The sequence below is a fragment of the Marmota flaviventris genome, chromosome 4 (genome assembly GCF_047511675.1).
Source record: "Marmota flaviventris isolate mMarFla1 chromosome 4, mMarFla1.hap1, whole genome shotgun sequence".
In the NCBI taxonomy this organism is placed as follows: domain Eukaryota; kingdom Metazoa; phylum Chordata; class Mammalia; order Rodentia; family Sciuridae; genus Marmota; species Marmota flaviventris.
The window spans coordinates 16,194,451-16,206,710 of NC_092501.1; the positions used below are offsets into that span (position 1 = coordinate 16,194,451).

Genomic DNA, 12,260 nt, shown 5'->3' on the forward strand with positions numbered 1-12,260 from the left:
AGCAGAGTCTGGGTTGGTGCCTAGCCTGACCACCATTTCTGCCATGGCCCTGTCGCTCTGCCTGTCTCCTGGGACCCCCAGCACTGTTTCTCTGAGAAGTGGAGGTCCAGTCCCGGCTCCATGCCTTACCTCCCCTCCTAGCCTCCCCCAGCAACCAGGCTGTATCTTAAAGAAGCCTAGTTAATAGCTGCAGTCCCAGCCTGGGCATTCAATAAACACTTGACTTTACATCTAGTGCAGGGACTGCATCAGGCTCATGGGGGTGGCAGGTCACCTGTGCTAGGTGCTCCGGGGGTCACCTTTACATCAAGTGAGATCCTTCTTTGCAAGGTGCAGTGGCACATGCTGTAGTCCCAGGGGCTTAGGAGGCTGAGGCAAGAGGATCACGAGTTCAAAGCCAGCCTCAGCAACTCAGTGAGGCCCTAAGCAAGTCAGTAAGCCTCTGTATCTAAATAAATATGTTTTTTAAAAAAGATCCCTCTTCAAGGGCACTGACGACACGGGCCTTGAGCTAGAAACTGTGGCACATAATGAACTTAGACTGTACCCATACCTATTTCCCCTAAATAAATTTTTAACAATACAAACAATAATTTTAAATTATCTTGGGTAATTTTTATCTGTGTTTTCTAAATATTCTTCAATAACCAGAGAATGAGGAACACATTTTTATATATATATATATATATATATATATATATATATATATATATATATATATATATATATAAATTTTAAGAAGAGTCAAGAGCAGCCTGGACTAGTCAGGGCCCCTGGAATGGAAATAAAACGATGCTGTCCTGCCACCTAGTGGTCGTGAGAAAAAAGTCAAGACAGAGCTTGGAACTACTGAGGGCCAGAGTCCTACCCAGGCTTCTGGGCAAAGGGGGGCTTCTTTACATTTTTGAGAATCCTGCAAGGTTTCCAGGGGGGCTGGGGGGGCTGTCTTGTTGATGAACTAGAAACAGGTGTGGGGCTCTGCTGCCTCCCTCCCTGTCTCCGTGACGGAGGTGCTGGGCATTCTGGGACAGGGACAGGGATGGAATGAGAGGGAAGCCATCTGCCCCTAGCCGCAAGGAGCATCTGGAGGAGCCAACCACACTCTGGTGGTGGGACACCTGGTGCCTCTCCAACTCCTAGATCCCAAGAAGTCACCAACCTCTGAATGCCATCTCAGGTCGCCCCAATGACTTATGTCTTAGCAGAATAAACAAGCCCAGTTAGAGTCCTGACACTGTCCAGGAGCCTGAAGTGACGCTGGACACCCACTGTGTGCCTCCGATCACAATCTACGTCTATGACCAGAGGGCACGACTATTCTGTGACCCAGGTGCCACCCTTCCTCATCTCTCTTCTTCAGGCTCTCCTTCCACTTGGTCACAGAGTCCTGTTGCTTTTACCTCCCGGCACCTCCGGAGTCTGAGTGCCCTGCCTCACCTGCCCATCCCACTCGACCTGGACGACTGTCCCAGCCTCCTGGTTTGCTGCCCATCTCCATAGATCCCCTCTCCACTGTAGCTCAGGGTTCCTGCGTCATTTTTTAAAGGCTGTGTTAGTCTGTTTTATGTTGCTGTGACAAAATACCTGAGAAAATCAACTTAAAAGAGGAAAGATTTATTCTGGCCTGCAGCTCATGCGCCTTTGGGGAACATAACAAAGACACAACTGAGCAAACCACTCTACTGCTTAAACCCTTTAGTGACTTCCACTGTCCGTAGGATTGATTCTAAATCACTTGACCCAAGGCCGCCTTCCCTCCACAAATGCAAGGGTTGGAAGGAAGGCTGGGCCACCATGACTCTGGCTCCCACTGCAGCCCTGGGGCCAACACAGAACCTGGGGCATAAAGGTGGCAACAGAGGCCCTGGGTGAGAGCTCAGTTTGAGAGGCAGGTGAATGCAGGTTCAAACCTGGGCTCAGCTGCTGATCAACAATGGGACTTGGCTCAAGGGACTTACTTGCTCTCTGTCACTTCAAATAGTTCATGAATGAATGACATAATAAATTATCGACCCAAAAGGGCATCTAGAGTGTTTAATTTTAAAGTTGCTGATACTTTCCTAGACAAAAAAATTACACTTAAAAATGAGGTTTAAAAATAGAATAACAACTCTAAATTCTCAGGGTCTGTCATAAATCCTAACTGAACGGTATTCAAACTGACTTCCTCCTGGTCGTGTTATCACTTAACAGGTGGAGAGGGTCAGACGTCTAAAGAATGTAAACAAGCAACCAACATTTTGCCATCTGGAAGAATAAGACATTGAATTACCATCCACTGTAGCTCAATATTCTTTAATAATTCAACAAGCACGTCTTATGCTTCATGCAACTAAAATAAGCATTTCAGATTCAGAAAGTGGCATTTAATTTAAATATTTTGCAAAGATACTTGGGGCTTATTTTGATAATAAGAAACTTGATGTCAGACAAGTACAATGGACCAGAATGTAAGGACTGAGGGGGACAGAAATCACACCACAAATCACAACCACTTAGGCAAAGCAGGGTTTAGGCCAACGTCTTCAAACAGGGTACTCAGTGACTTTGGAAGGGCTGCAGACACGGACACATCCTCAATTTCCATTTATATGTTTTTCTCCTAAAACTGGTCTGTCCGAAACACCACTACCTTTTCAAATTCACCCACCTCCATTGCATAAAAGAAGAACAGACTTTCGCACCCACCTGAACCTCTCTACATGCTGTCCAAACCTCCAGTCACCTAAGAAGGGACACATAAATATCCTAGAATCAGGCACCGTGGTGGGGCTTCCTGTTACACATGAGTCTGAGAAGAGTGAAGTACACACGGCATTACGGGGTGGTTCAGGGCCCCACCTTGAGCTGTTCCAAATTCACTTATGTATTGAAACACACACACACACACACACACACACACACCCCAGAATGGAGTGAAAGCAAAGCTGGCTCTTATTTAATGACCTTGCTTCTTTCATCCCCTGATTGTTCCCCAAATTTCATCAGTGTTGAGCTAGAGTCTGTGAAATCAAAACCAACACTGACTCCAGGAGGTAAACATAGGGCTGGGATTTATATCCTTTCCTTTCACCCTTCCCATCTGCCTGTCCGTCCGTCCGTCCATCCATCTATCCATCCATCCAAGAATTTGGATTTAGAATTCAGAAACAAGATGTTCATCACAGGATGCCTAATCAGCATTTCTTGGACTGAAAAATGGAATCAGATCTTCCCTGACAGAAAGCAAGTCCAGTCAGGGTACCTGGGTGCAGAAGCTGGCTGTGCAGGTGACATGGGGGGCGGGGGGCAGTTCCATAAATGAGCAAGTTACGCTGACAGCTCCCAGGTCTTGACATTTGCTTTAAAAGGATAATGACAGATATTTACTAAAGCTACTTTAATAATCTTTTCTTGTTGAACGTTTTGAATTAAACAGGTTTGTCCCTATGTAAAAAGGGGAGTGGATTTATTTATTTATTTATTTATTTTTTTAATTTTTTTTTTTTTTAATTTTTTATTGTTGGCTGTTCAAAACATTACATAGTTCTTGATATATCATATTTCACAATTTGATTCAAGTGGGTTATGAGCTCCCATTTTTACCCCATATACAGATTGCAGAATCACATCAGTTACACATCCATTGATTTACATATTGCCATACTAGTGTCTGTTGTATTCTGCTGTCTTTCCTATCCTCTACTATCCCCCCTCCCCTCCCCTCCCCTCCCCTCCCCTCTTCTCTCTCTGCCCCCTTTACTGACATTCGTTTGTCCCCCTTGTATTATTTTTCCCCTTCCCGGGGAGTGGATTTAATAAACAATTGTTTGGGAAGTTTTGAGTGCATTCTGGGAGAACTTCCCAGAAACTGAAAAAAGAACAATACCTCTAAAGATTGAATAACAAGGCCTTTATAGGTCAGGTAATTTCCAATTCCTTATTTTCAACATAATTGAAAGGGACCCAATCGAGTTGTCATTTTTGGCACAGAACTCAGAAGGAAGAATTAAGATACATTACTACAACAAAATTCCTACCCTCCCATGAACTCACTCATGATTTTTCAGTACATATGGCTTTAAAAATGAAAAACAGGAAAAAGACGAAATATCGAACTTGTTCTTATTCCAGCAACTAGTATTAAAGATTTATTTAGAAACTAATTTTAAAAGCCCACCCGCTTCATTAATAGTTGAGAATGCATTGCAATTTCCATTTAGAATCATTTTGGTAAGGAATTACTTAAAAATATTAATGATTTGTTAACATTTTTTTTTAGATCAACTGTGAATTAATAATGGCTTAAATAGTTAACAGTCTAGGATAGATTTCTTTTAACACTCACAATACCTGGAAAATGTCTTAAAATGAACACAGCCACACATAAATACGTCAGGGATGTATTCTGTATTCTATTATATCAGAATAAAATGTAAGGGATGAATTTACAAAATAAAAGAACACCAGAGTTCAGGGGGAAACAAGAAACAACATAAAAACTCACTCTTGAGAGAGTTGTCCATTTTTTTTTAATCTCTATAGATTTGGATTTCACTGGATATATTTAAAGAAATATTTTTATATCAATGTTTACACACCCCATTCTTTTTCTTCATTTCTGGGGAGTTTAGCAAAGCTTTACAAAGACTTCTAAAATGATGATTAAACAATTCCTGTTTCTCTTTTCACTTAGAGGCAACCTGCTCGTCCCAAATCCTCAAAAACGATGGGAAAAGTAGAATATCTCATTCACAGCTACCTTAACAAAAACTCTCTATGTCACTTGAAAATATACAAGGGACCAGGTAGTTTGGCAACACTACTTAACACTTGAAGGCCGCGGCTCCGAGGAGCTTTCCTGAGGGGTGGGTAAGCTTAGACCAACTTACCTCCTGGATTTTGAAAGTTCCCAGGGGTTGGGGCTATATTTTTCAAGTATTTCACTGGATATTCTTTTCTTTTGGTACCAGGGATTGAACTCAGGAGCACTCGACCACTGAGCCACATCCCCAGCCCTATTTCGTATTTTATTTAGAGACAGGGTCTCACTGAGTTGCTTAGTGCCTTGATGTTGCTGAGGCTGGCTTTGAACCCAAGATCCTCCTGCCTCAGCCCCCCAAGCTGGTGGGATTTCAGGTGTGCACCACCACACTCGGCCAAAGATCCATTCTTAACCACAGATCTGAGCAACCTCAGTACCCTCTGCACTTAAAGGAGGCACTCTGCAGCTTCTCTCTGGCATCTCGCATGGCCATCCCCATTCCTGTGTTACCTGAACTGCAGTACCTCCACAGAGGGTGTGATCACCAACCTGGCCGCCAGGTCACTAACGGGAAGGTCAAGTGTGCAGACTCTGGACAAAGGGATGAGTCACACGCGGGATAGTGCGAGACTCCCTGGGACTGCTCAGAATGGTATGCAATTTAAAACCTATGAATGGTTTATTCTGGAATTTCCCACTTCATATTTTAGACACGATTAGCCATGTGTAATCAAAATCTCTAAAAGTAAAACCATGGATAAGGGTGTGGGTGGGGCTGCTGGACAAAGAAGCTAGGTGCTTCTGACCCACGATGGCTCCTGTTTCCTGTCAGGAAGCTCAGCCATGGTCAAAGTTACGAGGGGGGTGCAGGGTCTCTCCATGTCCCCGCAGCCCTGCTCCTAAATGGACGCACACAGGGGAAGCTTCAAGTAGCCGCACTGGAACCTTCTAGAGTCTCATCTCAGCTTCACCACTGATTGGCTGTCATCAGAAAAGCAACGGTTAAACCTCCTAGTGCCTCAGTTCCCTTATCTGTTAAATGGTGGGGACAACAGAACTGTCCCTGGGACCATGTGGCCTGGGTAAAACACTACCAAGCCAGCACACGAGAGTTTAATAAAGAAAACTATTATTAGTAGTAAATGTCCAATTTACAATTTTGAAAGTAGACTCAAGGAAGGAAGAGATGCGAACAGTCCAGAACATGCACTATCCTCCAGGGCACCAGGCAGGAAGGAGTCCCCCAGCACCGCCGTCCCTTGGCTCCTGGGCCCTGCCTTTGAATCCATTCCCAACAGCAGCAGCCCCAGTTCCGCCCTGCAGGTGCCTGCATGTCACCTCTGATGAGAACAGCCCCTCATTCCTGGGAACTTCCCCCAGACACACAGCTACAGAGCAGGAGACCCCTATACCTTGGTCCCCCAACTCCTGAGACAGGAGGGTGCACAAGGGACCCTGGTGTTGTGACATATAATCCACAAGATCCTATGCAAACCTCTAACGTATGGCATGAGCTTCCTTCCCTAAATGTCCCCTCCCCATGGGTGGGTGGAGATGGCAGAGGGTGGCAGGCTCAAGTGGTTGAGGGTTCCTGATGAACTCAGCAAGGAAGGAAACTTACCGGAAGACAGATGAGACAAACGAGGACCGGTCTGGCCTAGCATCCACGACATCTGCACTTGCAGAATCCCCGGCTCCCAGCTCCCCAGTGTGGTCCCCATCATCTGCCATCTGAGAGGAGGAAAAAAAAAAAACCAAACAAGCATATTGGTATTCAGTGGCATTGCTGGCCTTGTGATATTTTTAAATGATACTCACTAGGTGACACCGTTTCCAATTAAGCCTGGGGTGAGCAGTTTGCATATTTAAGCTCCAGAATGACTACACCATCAATTAAATACACGAGTGCCAAGTCTATTCCAGGCCTCATTCCAGAGACACAGCAAAAAGCAGCAAAGGACTCAAAGCCCTGCCTTGCCCACAGGAAGATTCTCAGCCTTCACAGTGTCTGTTCACTGTCCAGTGCATACAGTCAATCATGGGAGGTTTCTATCAACCGGGATCTTCACCACAATTCCTGGCAGGTAATAACGTGCTCATCCTTTGCCTGTTGTTGCTCAAACACAGATCAAGAACACCAGCACCTGGAAGCCACCAAGTCCTCTGTTTCTGATGATTTTACAGGGCTATATCAAGATGGATTTCTATCAAATCACTTTCCTGTTCAGGAATTGTCAAGAAATCTGCAGTGTCCACAAGCTTAGCTCTTAGCCTGTCTCCTTGGGCTTTAAGGGCTTTCCTGACCTATGGCCTGCCACCCGTTTTCGTGAATATAGAGAGTTCCTGTGGAAAGAAGCCCAGCCCGTTCATTGGCATTATCTGTGACTGTTTTCTCGGCAGGCAGAGTTGAGTCATTATGGTCCACAGAGCCAAAAATATTTACTACCTGGCTGTTTACCCCGTGCTCATTCCTTCCAAAGCCCTTGTCTTGGTCTTGCTGATTTGCACTCTACTAATACCCTGGGTCCGAAGGGCAATATAAATTCATTGTCAAAGGCATCTGGCACACAGAAGGTGGCTTATTAAATGGATATAGAGTGGAAGTTTGGAAGAAACGAATCCCCCAGGGAAAAGACTTAGTTGAGGACAATGCTCTTCTCTCCAAGAGGAGCCCGTCATTAGGATGACTTCTCACAATCTAGTGCTGTTCCATTCCTCATGAAGGGACCAGGGATCCTCTTTGAGCAACAGGGGGAAACCTCTCTAGACTGCGTTTGTACCTGTTCTCAACCTCTGAGCCTCTCAACCGCATTGAGCAGGCCCCAGCTACTGGGGCCAGTTCTGTTCCCCTTCCAGGGCTAGCTGGGGATGGCTGGAAGACAAGAAGGCATCATTCTACAGAACATTTTGTGCTCCAGAGCACAAGTAATGACTTCTGGAGGTGGGGAGAAAGAATCCAGCTCAGAGAGGGATGTCCACAGAGGCCAAGTGACGGCCTGCCGGCCTGGAGCTCCAAGTGTCATTGTGAGCTACCTTCTGGCTGACCTGAGAGACAGCTGGGCAGTGGCGAGGGGCGGGGGGAGACTTTAGAAGGTGATGGGGTATTGATGGTGGTGAGATTTCATGGACACCCATACTATCCCCAAACTTAAGAAATGTATATTAAATACGCACAATTTTTCCACATCAATTATACCATAATAAAGTATTTTGTTTTGTAAGAAAATCCCTCAAGCCAAAATGTCTCTAAAAAAAAAAAATCAAACATTTATATTTAATATTATCAGGAAAGCTGAGAATCTTGGAGACTCCCTGACTCCCTGTTACTCATTCAGTGAATACCTTCTGGGAGTCCAAAGCCCCAGGCCTGGTCTAGGAGTCAGGGACACACCTGTGAGCAGGGGGACCCTGTCCTGCCATGTGGAAGGACAGACATCCATGACAGATGGCTCAAATGTTGACCTGCAACTGTGGTGGGTACCGGAAGGCAAGCGCTGAGTGGCTACACAGGGGACCTTGATAAGCCACCTAGGAGTGAGGGAAAGTTCTCCAGGGACGAAACAAACTCCCCTGAGATCTGAAAGGGGAAGCGGAGGGCAGGGCAGGCGGCACAGGCAGAGGGAGCTCTGTGCTCCTTAAACAGCGGTAGGTTCCATCCAAGGAGGAGCAAGGCTTAAAGTCCCCCACCTTCCCAGCCACAGGGAGAGGGCTTGGGACTCAGCTACAGAGAAGCAGAATTAAGCTGGGTGTTACAGCTCCGTGGCGGGAGCTTTCCCTCCACTCACTGGGCTAGGAGACCTTCTTTCTAGGCCTAAGCATCACCTCTGGCTGACTCTGACCTCAGCTGAGGGTGGCGGGCCTTTCTCCTAACAACTTTGGTTAGCGGTGGACTGGACTCTTGAATCTGCAAGGCTCAGCATCAGTTTCTTCCTCATTCTACCAGGCTGGGCTTGATTGCTGGAAACACCCAAAGGGCCCAAGGTGCGGTTCCTGACCTTGGTGGGGTTCTTCCCAGGCATGCCAACCCTTGGTTTTGACCCCTGGCTTCCTTTCATTCTCACCACCCACAGAGAAAACTCAGGCTGGGCTCAGTTCTGCGTGCTTCCTGGAGAGGGCGCACCTGGCACTATGTTCTTGTATCTGGCCCAGTCTCAGGGTCAAGGCTGCAAAGCGCAGACATTCAAGGAACACGGCTTCTCCCACTGTGAACCGTGTCTAATGTCTCTTTAAATGATTTAATAGACGATACCTACTGCTAATGGCCTGGATGTGGTTTGTTCCCCAAGGGTTCACATGTTGGAAAACTGACCCCTAGAACGGGGACACTAAGAGGCAACAGAACTTTTAAGAGATGGAACCCTGCAGGAGGTTATTAGGTCTTGCCGGAGGAGCTGACCCCTTGGAAGAGATTAAGGTAGCTCTTGTAGGAACCTGAGTTCATTCTCTAAAGAATGAGCCTGGCTATTCCCTGGCTGCTCTGGCTTCCTGTCTTACAACATGCTTTCTTTCTCTGGCATGTGCTCTTGTCGCTGTAGTGGCATTCACCATGAGGCCTTCACCAAAGGTGAGCTGATGCTGGGCTGGCATCATGCCCTTGAACCTCCAGAACTGTGAGCTAAATACACCTCTTTTCAGTATAAAGGGACAAACCTTAGGTATTCCATTATAGTAACAAAAAATTGACTAATACACATCCAAAGCACTAACACACCAGGCACATAACAAGTCTTAGTTGTTATTACTATTGCCATAACTCACCAGGACTGTACCTGTATGCAGATTGGGAGCTCACCTTAGCCTTTTTTTTTTTTTAATCACTGAAAATTGGCAGGCACCCAATACATATTTCTTTATAGATTAACTGAATAAACTGCATATCAAACAACTGAACCAAAGGGACCCAGGAGGATGGTTAAGAGCCCAGGTGTGGCCACCAGCAGAACTGGGGTTGAATCAGCTCTTGTGTGTATTGGCCACAGAACCTTGGAACAAGTACTCAGCCTCTGAGCTTCAGCACCCTGGTCTGTAAAATGGGAAACGAAGATGCCTAAGTCTCAGGCAGCTGTGAGGACCAAAGAGACAAGGCATGGCACACGCTGAATATTTACAAATATTCTCCATTATCACCTCTGTCCCCAGGACTGAGAGAACACTCAAAGTCAGACTCCACTGATATTTTAAAACAACATCCATATTTAAAACAGCTTTTGTGGAGACTGGAAAAAAAAAAAAGATTCCTATAGCGATTTCTAAACAGGCTTAACAGGTGCGTACAAGTTGGGGCAACTGGTACAGAGCTGGGTGGGGGAATTCAGTTATTACTGATTGTGTTTTTTCCCCCCTAGAAGTTGGGAAACTGAGTAAATAGCAGTTGCTTTCCCTGCCAGGTGACATCACACAATCTGCATCCCACTTCTTGCCCCAATGAAGACATTCTTCCTAAAGGGTCCAAAGAGAAAAAGTCCTGGTGACCTCCTCACCTCCAGTCTCTGGAGGGAGGAAGCTGGGCTCTGCCTGGCACTCAAGCGCTCCACTATGTCACCTGACATTCACAGGTTGCTAGGAGACAGGAAACTAGACACTTGTCTTGCCTAAGAAACTTCAGAGAGGTTAAGTATGCTGCCCAAAGCCACACAGTTTGCACGTGGCAGAAAGTGGACTGTATACCTAGGCAATAGCAGTACGGAGGAGGAAGGTCAGGCTGAGCAGACTCTGAAGGAGGAAACAGTCTGAGTACACAAAGATCAGGCCACGTCAACCAGCGCAGGAGTTCATGGGAAAAGGACTGGGAATAATCCACCCAAACCATCTACAAGTAATTTTACTTCCTTATAAATTGGAAAGCTGATACAAAGGTGAAAGGACGCAGGAGTCCACACATAGGGCCAAGTGTCACCTGGCTCTTTTTCACCCCCTCAAGATACCTCCAAGAGCCCTGCAGCAAAGGGTAGCCCAACAGTGAGCTGAGCGTCAGCATTCTTAACTTTGACAGAGGGCTGCTGGGCACCATCATCCCCTCCTGCATCCGCACAGCGACAATCCGCCCGGGATCGCTGCGATTCCACCTAACAGACGAGGCACGGAGAGGACCAAGGTCCCACGGCCGGAAAGCACCGGCGTGGGAACTGGAACCCATACCAATCTGACCAGGGAGCCCTCCCTCCTTCCCTTCCAAGCCACCCCTCCTTCCCCGCCCAATCCCGAATGCAGTGTCCCCAGGCCCCAGGCTCTAGGAGAAAAGGGACGGGAAGCTCAGCAAAGCCAGCAGGAGGGGGCGTGGAGAGTGCTCTCCCTCTCCCCAGACTCGGCGCCCGCGGTCTGGGCCACTCCGCACGCGAAAACCGGTTCCCACAGAGCGGCGGGCGGAGCGAGGGGACCCGGGCGGGAGGGGGGAGAAGGGCAGGGCGGCGGGCGGCGGCAGGAAGCGCGCGGCGGAAGGGTTGCGGAGCGCAAGCGGCGGCGGGGGCCGCGGTTACCGTTCCCACGGCGGCCAGAACTTGCGGCGGTCTCGTCCCACAGCTGCTAGGATCTGGGGCCGCTTTCGCGAAAGCGAAAGTAAAAGTCCCAAGTTTTAGGGGGCGGAGCCGCCCAGACGGGACGCGGAACCGGGCCAGGCCGCGTGCGCCGCGCCTGGGACTGTGCGCTGCGCAAAGTTGGCGGAGGACGGGCCCCTAGCCGCGCTAACAGCTCTGGCACAGCGCGTAGCGCAGCGGACTACCCGCAAAGTGGCCACGACCACCGTGCGCACTGTCCTGGGAGGACGCCCTCTGCAAAGCTGGGGAGAGCGCGCATCACCCCGGGAGAGCGCGCCTTGCTACTGTGGTCCCGCGCCATCCCCCGCGCCATCTCGGGCCAACTAGGTGGCGCTCACAGGAAAGCGTGCCGGACGAAGTTTGCAGACTTCTAAAGGATCCCGCCGCGTGCGCAGTTCCCCGGAAAGCACATTCTGCAAAGTCAGCCGCGCTCAAATTGACTCGCAGCGATGGGGACTCTGTCTTGTCACCCCCTCCTACCCTGCCTCCAGTCTGTACCTCTACCTGGGCCTTCGCACCAACTTGAAGGCTCAGTTCCCAAAGCCGGAGGGCTCGTCTCCTGGCCAGACCCTTGACCCCAGCATGTGCAGTTCGCATCCCCCAGGGGCTCCGCGCCTCATAGGATGTTGTTACCTTCCCCCAAGACCGAGCCCCTGGGCCAGCTGCGAGGTCGCTGTGGTCTAGAGGCCTCCAGACGTCGCTTCCACTCGTGAGGGCGCCCTCCTTCCCGCGGACGCTAACTCTACTTTCTCTTCAGCAAGTTAGCACCTCGCAATCCAGACAGTTTGCCTAGATATTGTACCAGAATCGTTCAAGAAGTGTTTACGGAGCGCCCCCAAGTGCCAGCAGTGGGTGTGTGACCGTGAGTTAGCCCGATGCAGAGAGATTGACATCCACCCAGACCCTCCAACACACGCCCTCTTTCCCCTTTTGGTTGACATCAGGCAATAACCTCAGCTGATTTTGCTTGCTGGCTCTCTCTC

The 12,260-nt window shown here is 48.3% G+C and overlaps 1 protein-coding gene across 2 annotated transcripts in view; it reads right to left on the reverse strand.

Moving 5' to 3' along the window:
• The window catches only part of Casp7 (caspase 7), a 32,885-nt gene extending 20,836 nt beyond the window's left edge, over positions 1 to 12,049 (reverse strand). Inside the window, exons 1-2 of one of the 2 annotated variants that reach the window (XM_027930194.3) lie at positions 11,911 to 12,049; positions 6,366 to 6,475 (exon numbers count right to left, since the gene is read on the reverse strand). In XM_027930194.3, the coding sequence (XP_027785995.1) occupies positions 6,366 to 6,475 (110 nt within the window). In that variant the 5' untranslated portion in view covers positions 11,911 to 12,049. Of the gene's footprint in view, positions 1 to 6,365; positions 6,476 to 11,220; positions 11,329 to 11,910 lie in introns of those variants that run through there. The other variant, XM_027930193.2, reaches the window with a different exon arrangement.
• Positions 12,050 to 12,260: the final 211 nt, after the last annotated feature.